At 37.2% G+C, this 17,452-nt stretch overlaps 1 protein-coding gene across 1 annotated transcript in view; it reads right to left on the reverse strand.

The window, feature by feature from the left end:
• Kif4a (kinesin family member 4A) overlaps positions 1 to 17,452 on the reverse strand; it is a 112,856-nt gene that overhangs the window by 75,716 nt on the left and 19,688 nt on the right. The window contains exons 8-9 of the mRNA XM_090325989.1: positions 1,824 to 1,940; positions 862 to 1,037 (exon numbers count right to left, since the gene is read on the reverse strand). Coding sequence (XP_090182115.1) covers positions 862 to 1,037; positions 1,824 to 1,940 — 293 coding nt within the window. The remainder of the gene's footprint in view (positions 1 to 861; positions 1,038 to 1,823; positions 1,941 to 17,452) is intronic.

The following is a 17,452-nucleotide window of genomic DNA, read 5'->3' on the forward strand; positions in this document are numbered from 1 at the left end:
TAATTAGTACTCTCATTTATTCAATTATCCAAATAATAGACTTGGGAACCAACCTTGACTCTCATTAATTACCCTTCTTTTCTACATCAAATCTGTTACCAACAAGCCCTATCCATTCAACTGCCTGGCTGTAGCTATGCCAAACTTGAGTTTATTTTCTATAACTTTGTTGGAGTGTTTCTCCTAAAACAGACATTTCACCATGTCACCCTCTTACTGAAAAATCCTGGCTCTTAGTGGCTCTTGGTAGTTTTTACTTCCAAATTCGCTCTTATTTTGTGTGTTTGTTCTAAAACAGGGTCTCACTATGTACCCCAGATTGACCTCTCACTCTTGATCCTCTTGTCTCACCTTCCTAAGTGCTATAATTTCAGGTGTACACTTTTACTCTTGGACAGTTTTAAATTTGTTAACAAGTCACTAAGAAACTTGAGGATCTGGCCACTGCTTTCCTCTTTTGCTTCATTGCTGCCTGTTCACCTCTATGTTATCAGTGAAATTCCAATGCCATCTCCAATCTATTTTTCTTTGGCCAGTCATAGGGCTTGAACTCCAGCCTGGTCATTGTCCCTGAGCTTCTCTGCTCAAGGCTAGCACTCTACCACTTTGACCCACAACTCCACTTCCGGTTTTTTGGTGGTTAATTGAAGATCAGAGTCTTACAGGACTGAGTAGCTAAGATAATAGGCATGAACAACCAGTGCCCGTCTACATCTCAAATCTTAAATGGACAGCAAATATGTAAATACTTTAAAAGGCCCCCAAATTAACATCATGCTTAGAGAAGAAGGTAAGAAACAGAAGCTCTATCATTTCATCACATACTTGTACTTATCATATAGAAACTTTAGTCCCTTATACCTGTTGCTTCAGATGATTAAGCTCAGCTGTCTGGGGATCAATATTAATAACAGGTTTGTTCTTGATTTTTCTTGCTCTGTCAGCATAGCGAAGGGTATTTAATGTTTCTTCTAGATTAGAGTCAGCAGGACTCACACAGGCTATCATAAGAGTATGGCTATTGCCTCCCAGAGAATCTGAAAAGAATAATAAAAACAAGTCCAACAAGTAGATGAAGGCTTGATGACTTCAAAATAGAAATACAAGAAAACTATTGACATCTACAAATGTTCTAGTCATATATATAAAACATTAAGTTTTCTGTCTTTTATTTCATGCCAGTACTAGGGCTTGAACAGCTCCACTTCTATCTTTTTGGCAGATAAAAGAAGAGTCTCATGGACTTTTCTGTTTGGGATTGGCTTTGAACTGTGTGATCCTCAGACCTCAGCTTCCTGAGTAGCTACGATTTCAGCTGTAAGACACTGGCAGTTGGCTTTAAAACCCTAATGTTTCTGACGTGCTCATGGTATGAATTTTTAAATTATGTTGCACATGTCCCTATTCTCAAGAGAAACTATGATTTCAGCAGTTAATCAGGTTAAAACAATTGGGGCCTGGCTTAGGTAAGTTCAAAACCACTATTAGAATTAAGCATTCTTAGGATGTCCTTCTAGAGGGATTTTAACTCTCCAGAGACATTTACTTAGAAGCCCTATTAATGAAAGAAATAATTTGTCACATTCACTCTCAGGTGCAATGTACAGTTACCACTCTATGGATTTCTTGGCTCTCAAAGCTATATAGGGAAGATATTTTTTTTCATTATCTTAGAAATCTGACTGCCAGCAACAACCTTTCCTACTTATCAATTAGACAGCTGTGTCTGTCATAACACAAATAGCTGGCTTTTTAATCTGCTTGCTTTCTCTGCACTATTATGCTAACTTACAATCTTATTTTCAGAAGCACTTTGGGCTTACCTTGAAGCAGTCGGGTCAACTTGGAATCTCTATAGGGCACAAAGCTACTCTTTTTGTCATCTCCAAGAGCACTAATTACATTTCCCAAGCACAGGAGACCTCGGTTAATATTAATACCTAATAGGAAACAAAATTCAAATTTCTTAGTAAAGTACCTTCCATACAACTACATTTCTTCTGGAAAAAAATAGGTCCCTATGGAAATACTGTCATCAATCCTAAGGAAACTTCTTAATCCTATTCACTTTTCTGAAAGCATCTTTTTAGGTAAAGTTCAAAGGATAAAGGTCTAAATGTTAGATTTACATGATCCTGTCCATTGGCATTCCATGTCCTTTCCCATGGAAATAAAGCAGAAAAATGGATAGCTATCATTATGACAACAAAGAAAGGTACTTATTTACTTTCTATACCCATTATTACAATCCTTAAACTAATGCTGTGAAATCAAATAACTACTTTTACAATTGTCCTATGTTCTTTCTGCTTCATTGGAATACCTTTTCTTTTTACTGCATTTGAAAGGGTAATTGTTCTTTCTTACTTTAACTCTGATATTTCCTTTTCAAATACTGTAATAACCTGTGAAGTCCCTTCTAAAGCACTTGACTTCTCATTATTATACTGGTTAAGTGTATGGGCTACAATGTCATATAGATTTAATTTCCAATCCTTATTGTCATTGACTAGATGTCTGATCATGTATAAGTTTCTGTATAAAATGGGGTAAACCAAAACACTTTATTGAGTTGTAGTGGGAATTAAAACACACACACACACACACACACACACAATGATAAACAATGCTTTTGTTTTTGCCAGTCCTGGGCTTGAGCTCAGGGCCTGAGCACTGTCCTTGGGCTTTCTCAAGGCTAGAGCTCTACTGCTTGAGCTTCAGCACCACTTCTGGCTTTTTTCTATGTACGTGGTACTGAGGAATTGAACCCGGGACTTCGTGCATGCGAGGCAAGCTCTCTACTAGTAGCCAAACTCCCAGCCCTAAACAATGGTTTTATTGTTTGAATGTATTCCCTAGAATTCAAGTTGAAATGTGATCCCTAATGGAACCGCTTTAAGAAGCAATTAGGCCAGGAGGTCTTTACAAACTTAGGAATGGGATTTCTGCTTTTACAACACTGCTAGAGGGAGCTAGAATGCCCTTTTTGCCCTTCTGTTCTTGCTGTTAGGTGAAGACACTGTGCTCATCTTTTTTCCCCTGCTACTTTTTTTTGCCATGAGGATGCAGTGAGAAGACACCTTCACTAGACACCAATTCCACTGGTGTCACAATCTTGCGCTTCTCCAATTTAAGAGCTGTGAGAAATATTTTTTTTGTTATTAAGTACTTGTACAAAGAGGTTACAATTCCCTAAGTCAGGATATGAGTTCAATGCATCTTGATCAGTGTCACCCTTTCCAAGAAATAAAGTTTTACTGTTTATAAATTACCCACCCGAAAGTATTTCCTTAAACACCAGTGGACTAAGACAAATGGCATCATTATTGTTAGCTCTTCTCCACTTTTTACTTATTCAGCTATACTGTGGACTGGCTTATAATGTGAAACATATATATGAAATGTTTCCAGATAAATGCATGAAGAGAAGGAAGTTTCATAAATTATTATTTGTCATTCTGTGAATATATTAAAACTTTTTCTTTGAAAAAAATTAAAAGAATAAAATTTTCTCAAAGGCTTTTGTATTGAAAGCTTGCTCCTCAGTTGGTAGTACTGAGAGCTGTTCAGATCATGAGGTATCTAATGAATTCATGGCTAACTGAACTATCAGAACGGTGGGTATAGCTGGAGAAAGTATCCATTGGAGGTGTGGCTTGGAAGAGTGTATCATATCGTCGTCCCTTTTGTTACTTCTCTATTTTCTAGGTAAATTCCCTCCATCAACCCTTTTTGTCTTGCTTTGCTTCACTACAGGCATAAAGAAAAAGAGACAAGTAACAAAATATCCTGAAATTGTGAGTCCCAAACTAATCCTTCCTTCCTTCTTTTCTTTCTTCCGTCAGTTGTGGGGTTTGAACTTAGGGCCTGAGTGCTGTCCCTGAGCTTTTTTTCTTGCTCAAGATAAGTTCTGTACCACTCTGAGTCACAGATCTACTTCCAGTTTTCTGGTGATTAGAGATGAGTATCACAGACATTCCTGCCCAAGCTGGCTTCAAAGATCCTTAGATCTCAGTCTCCTGAGTAGCTAGGTAAGCATGAGCCACCAGCACCCAGCTTAATCTTTCCTTCTTTAAGTTGATTATCTCAGGTATTCCATCAATGGTTAAAACATGACCAGTAAGATCTCAAATTCCAAGTTTTCCTGAGAGTCTAACTTTTCATGGATTATGTTCCTTATCCTTCTTGTTTGTGACTACCAATTTACTGACACTTTCTAATACTCTCAGTAGATCAGCATCTTTTTAGCCTTCCATTGCTTATTTTGAACCCTATGGCCAATTATTTCATTTTTGTTTTCCAAAGTACTCATGGAACCCATGATTTTCTGCCATATAGTGTAATTTGAATTTTATTTTTTGGCTGGTATAAAATCCAGGATCTCACATATGCTAGGCAAATACAAAACCATTGAGCTATACCCCAACCCTTCCCAACACAGGTTAATCCAACTGTGTGTACAGTTAGACATATGTTTGTGTATATGTTGCCTGCACTGCTAAAGGAATGACATAACTAAATGGACTGGATGCATTATACCCATACATACCTTAACATACCTTAACTGAATTCATTAAATTAACCATCTTAGGGCCGGGAGTTTGGCCTAGTGGTAGAGTGCTTGCCTAGCATGCATGAAGACCCGGGTTCGATTCCTCGGTACCACATACATAGAAAAAAGCCAGAAATGGTGCTGAGGCTCAAGTGGTAGAGCTCTAGCCTTGAGAAAGTCCAAGGACAGTGCTCAGGCCCTGAGCTCAAGCCCAGGACTGGCAAAAAAAAAATTAACCATCTTAGCTTCCTTATACTTACTTGACTAATCTTATCTAACTCATGATGGCAGTAATTCTGAACAGTCATTATTTTCAAGACTACAAATCTCCTTCAATATTCTATCAACTACTCTATGGAGATTAAAGTTAGATATATTGCTTCATAAACTCCCTTTGCCATTCCTCACATTCCTCCTTATTCTCTTTTCCTTCCTCTTGTTTAAGATGGAATAGCTGCCTTATTCTCAAGGTTCTTCCTTTTATCTGCTGATATTTTTTTTGCCAGTCCTGATGCTTGAACTCAGGGCCTGAGCACTGTCCTTGGGCTTTCTCAAGGCTAGCACTCTGCTACTTTTCACAACACCACTTCTGGCTTCTTTTTCTATGTATGTGATAGCAAGGAATTGAACTTGGGTCTTGGTGCATGCTAGGCAAGCACTCTACCACCAGGCCAAACCCTTGGGCCCTCTGCTGATATTTATATCCCTCTCATATTCTTTGGGATTAGGACTTTCTTTTCTTCTCCCCTCTCCTCTCCTCCCTTCCTCCTCCCCTTCCCTTCTTTCTCCGTCTCTCTAGTGTTTGCTCCTTTCCTTTCCTTTTCTTCCTCGCCCCCCTCTTTTCTTCCTTGTTGGTACTGGGGCCAGGACAGTTTCCATTAGCTTGTTTGCGCAAGCCTGGTATTTCACCTTCATTCCCCCCCCTTTTTTTTAAGGGGTGGCTAATTGGAGATGAAGACCCACAAACCTTATAAACTGACATGTTGAATGGTAACTCCTTTGTATAACTATTCAAAGATTTAAAGAAAGACTTTTCTGCTCAAGATGGCTTCAAATTACAATCTTTAGATCTCAGCCTCCTAAGTAGCTAATATTATAGCCTAGCAGGGCACTGATGACTCTTAGACCGTGAATTGAATTTTTCTTCACTAACTCCTTCTTTTAGTCTATACACACATTTACACCTCCACAATGTAACATATAAACAAGACTTTAAAGCAGTCATCTCTTTTTTCCTTTTATTGCCAAATGAGACATTTCATTTTGCATAGATAGTAATACTTCCAGGAAGGGGAGTTTGCTAAGATTTATCAAATCTGCTTGTGAACACCTGTACTAATCTCCATATCAGTCCTTGCCTTTCTTTCCATTCCTTTCTGCCAAACAGAACACTCTACCATCTAACTGGACCATATCCATCTACATCAATGGGAAAGATTTGGTTTTTCAAAGCGTTTGAGCAAAACTATCCATAATTTTATATAGGAATAAAACAAAAAATATCAGATAAAACCTGGACTTGGATGTAGGCAATGTTACTACTGGTTGTTTTTTCCATTGAGTGAGAGTTGGGGTTTGAAATATGAAGGAGCTAGGGACATTGAGTGTTTCCTTACAAAGGAATCACCACAAAATAGGATTTGATTTTATGACATTAAATGATATGATTTTAGCAAGAATAAAAGATGTTTTTAGGAACTAAGATATTCTAATTAAGGATGGTTATGGAGAAAGATACCCAGATAAAGTTACACACTGAGAAATCCTCTTGGAAATTGAGAATAAAAAGAGATCAAGCAAGAAGTGAGTCAACAATATTGTTGGGAGTTTGTTCACTATGGCAACAAAATCATAAAGGAGAAGGTATTTTTTGCAGTAGAAAGAAAAATAACTTCAAAGGTACCATGGAGGCACATTACAATGGGTTTCAGAACTGGAATAGAAAGGTGCATTTGTTAAAAGGGAGAAAAACTAGGTAGGAGTAAAGTGAAGTGGCCCTATGTGCAGTGCTTCTAAACTAGGGGTAATTTGACTCCCTAGGGGATACTTGGTAATATCTGGAGACAGTTGATCATCACAAATCAGTAGGGTAAGGGAGCAGTATGTGTGCTACTGGCATCTAGTGGGGAGAGGCTCAGGATGCCGCTAAACATTCCACAATGTACAGAATATTTCCTTACCTTGATTATTTAACCCCAAATCTCAATAATACCACAGCTAAAAAATGATGCTCTGTATGTAGAGGAAAAAAACCCACCCAAACTAAGATAGAAAGGGTGGATAAATTAGGGTAAAAAATAATCTTACAATATAGATATACACAGGGAAAGATGTTTTAGGAAAATGGATGAAAGCCTTACAGAAGGAATCAGTGACAGGGGATGTAATCAGTGGCAAGGCATGTAATTAAGAGACCAAGGATCTTAGTTCAAGTTCTGCCTCTGCCACTTACCAAAATGTGTGAAAATTTATGAATAAAATAAGGGTAGGGCAGGGAGTGTGGCCTAGTGGTAGAGTGCTTGCTTAGCATGCAACAGAAAAAGCTGGAAGTGGTGCTGTGGCTCAAATGCTAGAGCACTAGCTTTGAGAAAGCCTAAGGACAGTGCCCAGGCCCTGAGTTCAAGCCCCAAGACTGGCAATAAATAAATAAATAAATAAATAAATAAATAAATAAATAAATAACTGGCAATACCTTTCTCACTCATGGGCCATGATAAAACTCAAATGTGATTTTTATCTATATGTATGTTATTGTTTTTTAACTGAGAAGCATGGACAATATATATTTGCTAAGTCTGGACAGTGGTTATGATTTGTTACTTCGAAGACAGCATGAATGCTACTTCCAGTAATATTTCTTCAATTTGATTCAATTTATATGAGTATATTTTACATTGTGAATATTCATTAAATGGTACCATTATGACATGGGCATTTTTCTGTTTTCCATATATATTTAATCAACAGAGGCTTAAATGTCTTATATTCAGAATATCATAAAATAGAAAAATTAAAAGGAAATGTACAGCACCCACACTGACTGAAAAATATCTTGAATAGATACTTCAATTGGAATACAAATGATCTATAAATGTAAACATATATTCAATTTCACTGAATAGTGAAATAAAAATAAGATACCATTTCTTGCTTACAAAATTGATAACACTTAGTACATAATGCAGGTGGTTTCACAATCCCAGAACTCAAGCTCTACCATAGAGCCATAAAAAAAAAAACCCGCCTAGGACTGTCACAAAATCAGATCCAAAGATCATAATAATTGATTAGAAGACCCATAAACAAAATGATATACGTATAGTTATCTGACATTTGATTAGGGAGACAAAGACACACAGTGGAAAAAAGAGCCTCTTAAATAATTGGTGCTGGGAAACCTGGGCATCCATATACAGAAAACTAAAAGTGGCTCTTTACCACCATGCACTAATGCCAACTGCAAGTGGATTGAAGAACTCAACACCAGACCCCAAATGTTAAAATTGCTTCATCAGAGAATAGGCGAAACATTAGAACTCATAAGCATAGGCAGAAACTTTTTGAAAAGAGTCTCAAGGACACAGGAAATAAGAAAGAGACTTAATAAACGACACAATACCATGATAAAAAGTTTCTGCTGCTATGGACATTTACTAAACTAGAAAGGCAGCCAATAGACTGGGAGAAAATCTTTACCAGCAACAAATCAGACAAAAGTCTAATATCCAAAATGTACAAGGAGCTCAAGAAACTACCCCTCCAGAAGTGGATAAACCAATTTCTAAATGGGGAAATGAGTTAAGGAGAGACATATGAGAAGAGGTTGAGAATGGCAAACATATGCTCATCATCCCTGACCATTAAGGATATACGAATCAAAACAACGGTGAGATACCATCTCATGCTAGTTAGAATGAACATCGTGAATTTGAACAACAACAAATATTGGCAGGGTTCTGGGGAGAAAGGAACACTATTACACTGTTGATGGGAATTTAAAACGTAGTACAACCACTTTGGACAAACAGCCTAGAGATGCCTCAAAAAACAGAACATACTTCTTCCCTAGGACCCAACCATACCATTCCTGGGCATCTAACCAGAATATCACAAGCCAGGATACCATTGACACACTTGCAATTCACGTTCATTGTCACACTATTCATAATAGCTAAAATATAAAAACAGCACAGATGCCACAGAACAGATGAGGAGATAAAAAAAACGTGGTACCTGTATGAAATGGAATTTTACACAGCCATTAGAAGAATATTATATCATTTGCAGGGAAATGGATAGACCTAGAACAAATCCTGTTAGATGAGGTAAGTAAAACGTGGAGAGAAAAAAACATGTTTCTCTCATATGCATAAGGTGGATCTAAAATACACTGTGATATTATAAACTATACAAAGACTCTGGATACTCATACATGTTGAGACCAAAAGAGAATACTCTTATAGAGGAGAAACATAAAGTCCTATATGCCTCTGATCATATAAAATCACACACACACACACACACACACACACTGCAAAATGAACTCCAGAGTATGGAAACAAAAGAATGTTTTTATTGTTTTCTTTCCGTATGGTTTATTTGTCTGTCTTTGGGAGGGCGGGACACAGAACTTGAGGGAAAAGGTGTGAATAAGTGTAGCAGTGGTGCCCACTGGGCATTGTACTGAAAGTAAAATATAAAGTAAAATATACAGTTTGTGGGTGGAGATAGGAGGGAGGGATCGGGAGAGAGTGAGGGAAGGGATGATACTATATGTTAGGAAATGTACTTATTACTGATTTATGTAACTGCAATTCCTCTGTAAATCACATTTGTAATAAAAATAAACTTTTTTTTTTAAAAAAAAGTACCCTTTACTTGACCTATGTAACCGTAACTCTCTATGTACATCATCTTTATGATAGAATATCATTTGTCATAATCAGTAGAAACCTTGGGCTCTCCTAGCAGAGATTTGCAATAGAGCAAAACCTTGATACAAAAGGCCATGTTGTAGGACGCTAAATGAAAGGATCTCTAGGATATAGAAACATAAGCCATATAATGAATGATTGTTGTTCTTAAGGTACTATGTTATCTCTCATCTCTTTTGCTGTACCTTGGTTATCTCATATTGTTACAGTATCTCACTTTGTTACCTGATATATCGGATATATTTGTATTTGGTTATTTGAAATTGGATAGGGAAGGGGGGGAAACAAGATGAGGGGTGGGGGGGAGGGAAATGGGGACCAAGACATGTGAAAGGGTATCAATGTATGGGAATTAATGCACCATCTATCTGGCAAATATCATGTAACCCTTCTATTAATTACAATAAAAATATGTGAAAAAAAGAATTTAATTACAGGAAAAAATAAATTAAAAATATAATAACAGTACAAAAGTTAGAAATACTGGGCAACTCCTTTTGTAATAGCTTAAAAAAACCCTAGGAATTAACCAAAGAGTTGAAAGACCTCTATGATGAAAATTTAAACAATCTAAAAAAGGTAATTAAAGCAAATTTAATGAAGTAGAAAAACCACCCATGCTCCTGAAATGAGAGTATTATCATGAAAATGGCAATATTAACTAAAGTTATCTCCAGATTCAATGCAATACCCATCAATATCCCAACAACATTCTTTAATGAAATAGAAGCAATACAAAAATACATATGGAATAACAGAAGACTGAATAGCAAAATAATCTTCAGCAGGAAAAACAGGGCTGAAGGAATATCAACAGGAAACTTCAAACCCTGTTATAAAGCTGTAGTTATAAAAACAGCTTGGTGCTGGGTGCTGGACGCTTATGCCTGTAAGCCTAGCTACTCAGGAGGCTGAGATCTGATGATTGGAGTTCAAGTCCAGCTCAGGCACCCAGTCCCTGAGACTCCAACTAACCACAAGGAAACCAGATGTGTCTCTGTGGTTCAAAGTGGTAGCATGCTAGCCTTGAGCTAAAGAGGTCAGGGTCAGTGCCCAGGCCCAGAGTTCAAGTCCTACAATAAGGAAAGATAGGAAGGAAGGAAGGAAGGAAGGAAGGAAGGAAGGAAGGAAGGAAGGAAGGAAGGAAGGAAGGAAGCCAGCCAGTCCATCCATAGAGTGGGAGAAGATACCTAGAGCTCAAAAAATTACTCCCACCCTCCAAAAAAATACCCAAATACTCAAAGAAAGAACCACCCCATTAATAAGTGAGCTAAAGAACTAAAAAGAGACTTCTCTGGAGAAGAGATATAGCCAATAGTTATATGAAAAAATGTTCAACATCTCTATCCATAAAAAAATGTGATCAAATGACATTGAGACATTATCGAGAAAACAAATGGATGTTGGTGGGGATGTGGTCAAAAGGGAATGCTACTACACTAATGGTGGTAATGGAAATTGGTTCATCACTCTGGAAAGCAGTATGGCAATTCCTGAAAAGACTAAACATAGATCTCCCCTATAATTCAGCATTCCCACTCCTGGGCATTTACCCAAACAATCACAAACAAGGGCACACTAAAACTACCAGCACAACTATGTTCATTACAGAATTATTTATGATAGTCAAGATATGGAATCAACCCAGGTGCCCCTCAGTAGACAAGTGGACCCAGAAAATGTGGTATATGTACACAATGAAATTCTATGCTTCCATCAGAAAAAAATGATATTTCCCCATTTGCAAGGAAATGGAAGGCCTTGGAAAAAAATCTTGAGTAAGCCACACCCAAGGAAACACTGGCTCCATGGTTTCCCTCATTTTGTTATAATTAGGATATGTCTAGGATAGTCCTAGTGGAGGATCACAATACCTGAATAGCTATGTACATATGACCATATAAAATGCTGCCAATCAAAATGAATTTCAAAATATGGAAATGAGGGTTTTGGGTGTTGTTTTTAATGTTCTGTGTGAAGCTATTTCTTTTGTTCCCCTCCCCCTTTGGTTTACCTGCTGCTGTCACTTTCATTTTGGTACTCTATGTCTTGTACATAGGTTTATCTGATTTGGGGAAGGGAAGGGGCATAACAAAATTGATGAGACAAAGGACAAAGGTGAACCAATGCAACAGTAATATTCACAAGACACTATGTTGGAAATGAACTTTACAAATTGGGAGAAGGGAGTCGGGGGAGAGAATAAGTGGGAGAAAATGAGGGATGGAATAACAATGTTCAACAAAAAATGTATTCATTACCTTATGTATGTCACTGTAACCCCTCCGTACATCACTCATAAAATAAAACAATTTTTTGATCGGTGTGAGGCTTGAATTCTGGGCCTAGAAACTGTCCCTGAGCTCTTCAGTTCAAGGCTACCCTCTACCACTTGAGCCACAGTACCACTTCTGGTTTTCTGGTGGTTAATTGGAGATAAGAGTCTCACAGACTTTTGTGTCTGGGGTGGTTGGGAACTGTGATCTTTATATCTTGGCCTCTTGAGTAGCTAGAATTATAGGTGGGAGTCACTGGCACCTAGCTAAATCATTTTTTAAATTAAAAAAAATAATAATACTTAGTACAAAAGTTAGACATGCTGGGCATCTACCAAGAATATTAGAAGCCAGGATAACATAAGGTCACTTGTACAACCCTGTTCCTTGTTGTACTTTTCAAAATAACCAAGTCCTAAAACAGCCCAGATGCTCTACAATAGATGAGTAGATCAAAAAGAAAACTGTGATACTTATACACAGTAGCATGGCCATTAGAATAATGTCATTTGCAGGGAAATGGATAGACTTAGAGAGCAAATCATATTAAGTGAGGTAAATTTAGCTCAGTGACAAAAACAGCACATCTTCTCTGATATGTAGAAGCTAGTTATAAAATATACAAGACACGATAATTCATACAGGACTCCGAGCATTCACACAATGAAACCAAAGGAGGATACTCTTAAGGGGGGAACACAAAAGCACAAAACCTATGCAACAATTGATAAAACACAAAACCAAGAAATAGCAACAAGAGTTTTTTTTTTTCGTTTTTTTGTTTTTGTTGTTTTTGCTGGTTCTGGGGCTTGAAGTCAGAGCCTGGGCTTTGTCCCTGAGCCTCTGTGTGCTCGAGGCTAGCTAGCATTCTACCACTTGAGCCACAATACAACTTCTGAATTTTCTGTGTATTTAGTGCTGAGGGATTGAACCCAGGGCTTCATGTATGCTAGGCAAGCCATATTCCCAGCCTCTTTATTGTTTTTTTTTTTTTTGCCAGTCCTTGGATTTTCTCAAGGCTAGAGCTCTACCATTTGAGCCAGCTTTTTTCTATATATGTGGTGCTGAAGAATCGAACCCGGGTCTTGTTGCATGCTAGGCAAAGCACTCTACCACTAGGCCAAACTCCCGGCCCCTCTTTATTGTTTTTGTTTTCTTTTTTTTGTCTTCTTTATCTGGCTTTGGGATGGTAAGTGGGAGAATACAGAAATGGAGAGACAAAGGGTGAACAAATGCAATGGTGGTACAGATTAGACACTGTGTACAAAGTGAACTATACAAATTGTGGGTGGGGCCAGGAGGGAAAAAACTGAAAACTGAGTGAGGGAAGGTGTGACATTGTTCAAAAAGAAATGTATTGTCTGACTTGTATTACTGTAACCCCTCTGTACATCACCTTTGTAACAACAATTTATTTTTAAATGAGTAGTCTCTTAGAAAAAATCATATTAAGTGAAGTAAGCCAGACTCAAAGGAACATAGGCTCAATGGTTTCCCTCATTTGTCATAATCAGTAGAAACCTTGGGCTCTCATAGCAGAGACTGGCAATAGAGCAAAACCTAGGTACATAAGGCCATATAGTATGACGCTAAATGAAAGGACATCTAGGATATAGAAACAAAAGCCATATAATGAGTGATTGTTGTCCTTAATGTACTATGTTATCTCTCATCTCTTTTGCTGTCCCTTGGTTATCTCATATTTTACAGTATCTCACTTTGTTGTCTGATATATTGGATATATTTGTATTTGGTTATTTGAAATTGGATACGGAAGGGGGAGAAAAGATGAAGGGTGGGGGTGGGGGGGGAGGGAAATGGGGACCAAGACATGAGAAAGGGTATCAATGTATGTGCATTAATGAACTTTCTATCTACCGAATATAATGTAAGGCTTCTATTAATTACAATAAAAATATATATAAAAAAAGAAATGAGTAGTCTCATGCCATGCCTTCTTGCAAACTTCTTTTTCTTTCTTTCTTTTTTTTGCTGGTACTGGGGCTTAAATCCAAGGCCTGCATATTGTCCCTTGGCTGTTTTACTCAAAGCTGGTGCTCTAACACTTGAGCCCTCTTCCACTTCTGGATTTTGGTGGTTTATTGGAGATAAGAGTCTCATGGAGCCAGTTGGTGGTGGTTCACACCTGTAATCCTAGTTACTCATGAGGCTGAGATCTGAGGATCATGGTTCAAAGCCAACCTGGGCACAAAAGTCCATGAGACTCTTATCTGCAATTAACCCCCAGAAAACCGAAAGTGGTGCTGTGGCTCAAGTGGTAGAGCACCAGCCTTGAGCTGAAGACAGGGACAGTGCCCAGACCCAGAGTTCAATCCCCACGACCCACCAAAAAAAAAAGTCTCATGGATTTGCCTGCCTGGGCTGGCTTGGAATGTGATTCACAGATCTCAGCCTCCTCAGTAGCTAAGATTATAAGCATAAGCTACTGGAGCCTTGACATACAATGTATTTTTAAAATGCATAGAAATTTGAAGACAATGATAGGATAAGGATATTCCAATCCTTTAATTCTTGAGCCAATCTGATGCGGAGGACAGCCAGAGAAGTGATGATACAGGATGGGTCTGAGCCTTGAGAATGATGAGGGAGGGGGGTGGCTCCATCAGGGCCTGACATACTGACAATACTAATATACATATGCATAGAAAAATATCTAAAGGTAAGACACTAAACTTAACCATGGTCAAGCAAAATTTAGCCAAAGCTTAAAAGGAAGATCTAGGGTACAAACCGAATTTCTGATCCTAAGCTCTAGAAGGTCACATGATCAGAAACACCTTAAAAAGTCTCAGTGTTGGACCGGAAGCATAGCCTAGTGGTAGAGTACTCTCCTAGCACGCACAAAGCCCTGAATTTGATTACTTGTATCACATACACCGAAAAAGCCAGAAGTGGAGCTGTGGCTCAAGTGGCAGAGCGCTAGCCTTGAGCAATAAGTGTTCAAGGACAGTGACTTGGCCCTGGACTGGCAAAAAAAGAAAAGAAAAGAAAAGAAAAAGCCTGTGTGGCATCTCTGGCTAACTGGAGATCCTGCTCAGATACAGAATGTGTAAAGAATATAGCACCTCCCCTCCATGCACAAAGTCCTAGACAAATGGTGGAAGATTTATATAGGCTCATGAATTTAAAGTAATCTATGACTAATCATTACATAGCTAGGTAGCCATTATACTAAATAAGCAGACATTGCCATGAGATCAGCTACAGGAAATATAAAAATTGATCTAAGCAAGTCACTATACAATCACAAATAAGTGAAATTCAAATGGTTTGTCTTAAGGATGCAAGGTTGATTAAATTTCTAAAACTAATTAATGCGATACACCATATCCATTTGGGAGTGAGGAACATTTTATATTCTGCCAAGGGCTATTTGGTTATTTATAATCTAGACTAAGGAATAAAAGTAGCATGATCATGTCCATAAACGATGAAACATTGACAAATACCCATTCATGATGGAAACATTCAAACTATATGTAGGAGAGAATCTCAACTTAAGCAAAAAATTTTAGCTAACATCAAACTTAATAGTAAAAAACTGGATGTTTTTCCCTTAAAGATCAGGTATAAGAAAACAATATAAGCAATATTCATTCTTTCTTGTCACTACTGGGATTTAATATCACGGCTTTGTGTTCGTAACTGGTACTTTATCATTTGAGTCACACCTCCATTTCTGGCTTTTTCCTTATTATTTGGAGACAAGATTTCCTCAGATTTGTCTATTTTAGCTGGCTCCAAACCACAAGATTTAGATCTCATCCTTTTGAATAGTTAGGAACCACAAGATTAATTTACTACTTCTATTCCACGCTATAATGAAAGTTTTAGTTAGAATCATTAGGGAGGAAAAGACATGAAAGCAATCTGAAAAGAAATGAAACCATCTCTATTTACAAATGACATGATCTTGAACATAGGATTCTTAAAAATCAATAGAAAATTATTAGAATAAATTCTGTACAGATGCAGATACATGATCAATATATAAAATTCAATGAACAATTTGAAAATGAAATTAAAAACAAATTCATTTATAACAGCGTTGAAAAGAACACATGGTATCCTTAATATGTGGCTATTCTATCCAAACAGTACAAGAGCAAGGACTCAATATTTGCATACCCAATGCTATGGACATGGTATTGGAAATATAAACACAACTACATAGACACAAAAACTTATGACTCTATGGACATAATATTTTATTACATAGATTAATATGTATCTATGACATACAAACCCTCAGCCTAATTTTAATTATGTTCTAAAATCTAAGTGCCAGTCATTGTATATAGAGATTCCTTTCTTGAATGTTTGTTAAACATGTCATTTGAAATATGATGTAAAAATCAATGTTAACAAATTCTTTAATTAAAAAACAGTACTGAAAAGAATACTTCAATGTGAAAACAACACTAAAAATTTGAAAAACATTATTGTAACATTTAACACAGTAATTCAATGCTTGTGCATTGAAAGACAATATTGCCAAGGTAGCAATATTTCCAAATGGATCTCAAGATTCAGTGCAATCATCCTATGAAAACTTCTGCTGGTTTTTATGACTATTGACAAGTTGATCCTAACATTCATATGGAAATGCGATAGATGGAGAGTAGACAGTACAATATTGCAAAAGAGCAAGCTTCTCAATTTCAAAATCTACTGCATAATAATAGTGATAGAGAAAGTATAACACTGGTATAAGGATACATATACATTAATGGAATAATATAAATGCTCTTTGACAAGGAGCCCAAGAAAACTGAATAGAGAAAGAATAGGTTTTCTTTTTTCAACAAGTGATACTAGGATAACTGGATATCCACATGTACAAGATAGAAGGCTAGACAACTATTTCATATTTTATGCAAAGTTGGGAAATGTTCAAAGATCTCAATGCAATATAAATGTTTTTTTCAAAAGATGGGCAGATTATCAATAAATATAAGACAATATTCAATGTCATTAGCAATTAGTGAAAGATAAATGAAAACCACAATGAGATACCATTTCACATCCACTGGGATGGTTATAATTAAAGAGACAGAGTGAAGTACCAGTGGGATCAAATACATAATCCTAGCTACTTGTGAGGCTAAGATCTGAGAATTGAGGTTTGGAGCCAGCCCAGGCTAGAGAAACTTACTTCCAATTAACCAGCAGAAAGCTAGAAAGGGCCAAGTACAGGCCTTACACCTGTAATTCTAGCTATTCAGGAGGCTGAGATTTAAGGATTGTGGTTGCAGCCAGCCCTGGAAGGAAAGTCCATAAGACTCTTATCTCTAATAAACTGCCCAGAAAAAGTGGGAAGTGGCACTGTGGCTCAAGTGGTAGAGCACTAGTCTTGAGAAAAAGAATCTCAGGGAAAGGTTCTAGGTCCTGAGTTCAAGCCCCACAATCATTATCCAAAAAAAAAAAAGGCAGAAAGCAAAGACAAACAAATGAAAATATGGAGAATTTAGAACTATTGTATATTGCTAATTAAAACACAAAAGGGTTCAGTTGCTTTGTAAAAGTGTGGAAATTCTTTAACAAGTTAAAACGTGGAGTTACCATATGAATCAGCAATTTCAGTCTTACATACACCTTAAAGAAACAACCATTCATAAAAATCTAGTGCAAAATTATTCAGAGCAGCATTAATCATAATAACTAAAATT

This window comes from Megascapheus bottae, chromosome X, assembly GCF_031878675.1.
Source record: "Megascapheus bottae isolate mThoBot1 chromosome X, mThoBot2.hap1, whole genome shotgun sequence".
NCBI lineage: Eukaryota > Metazoa > Chordata > Mammalia > Rodentia > Geomyidae > Megascapheus > Megascapheus bottae.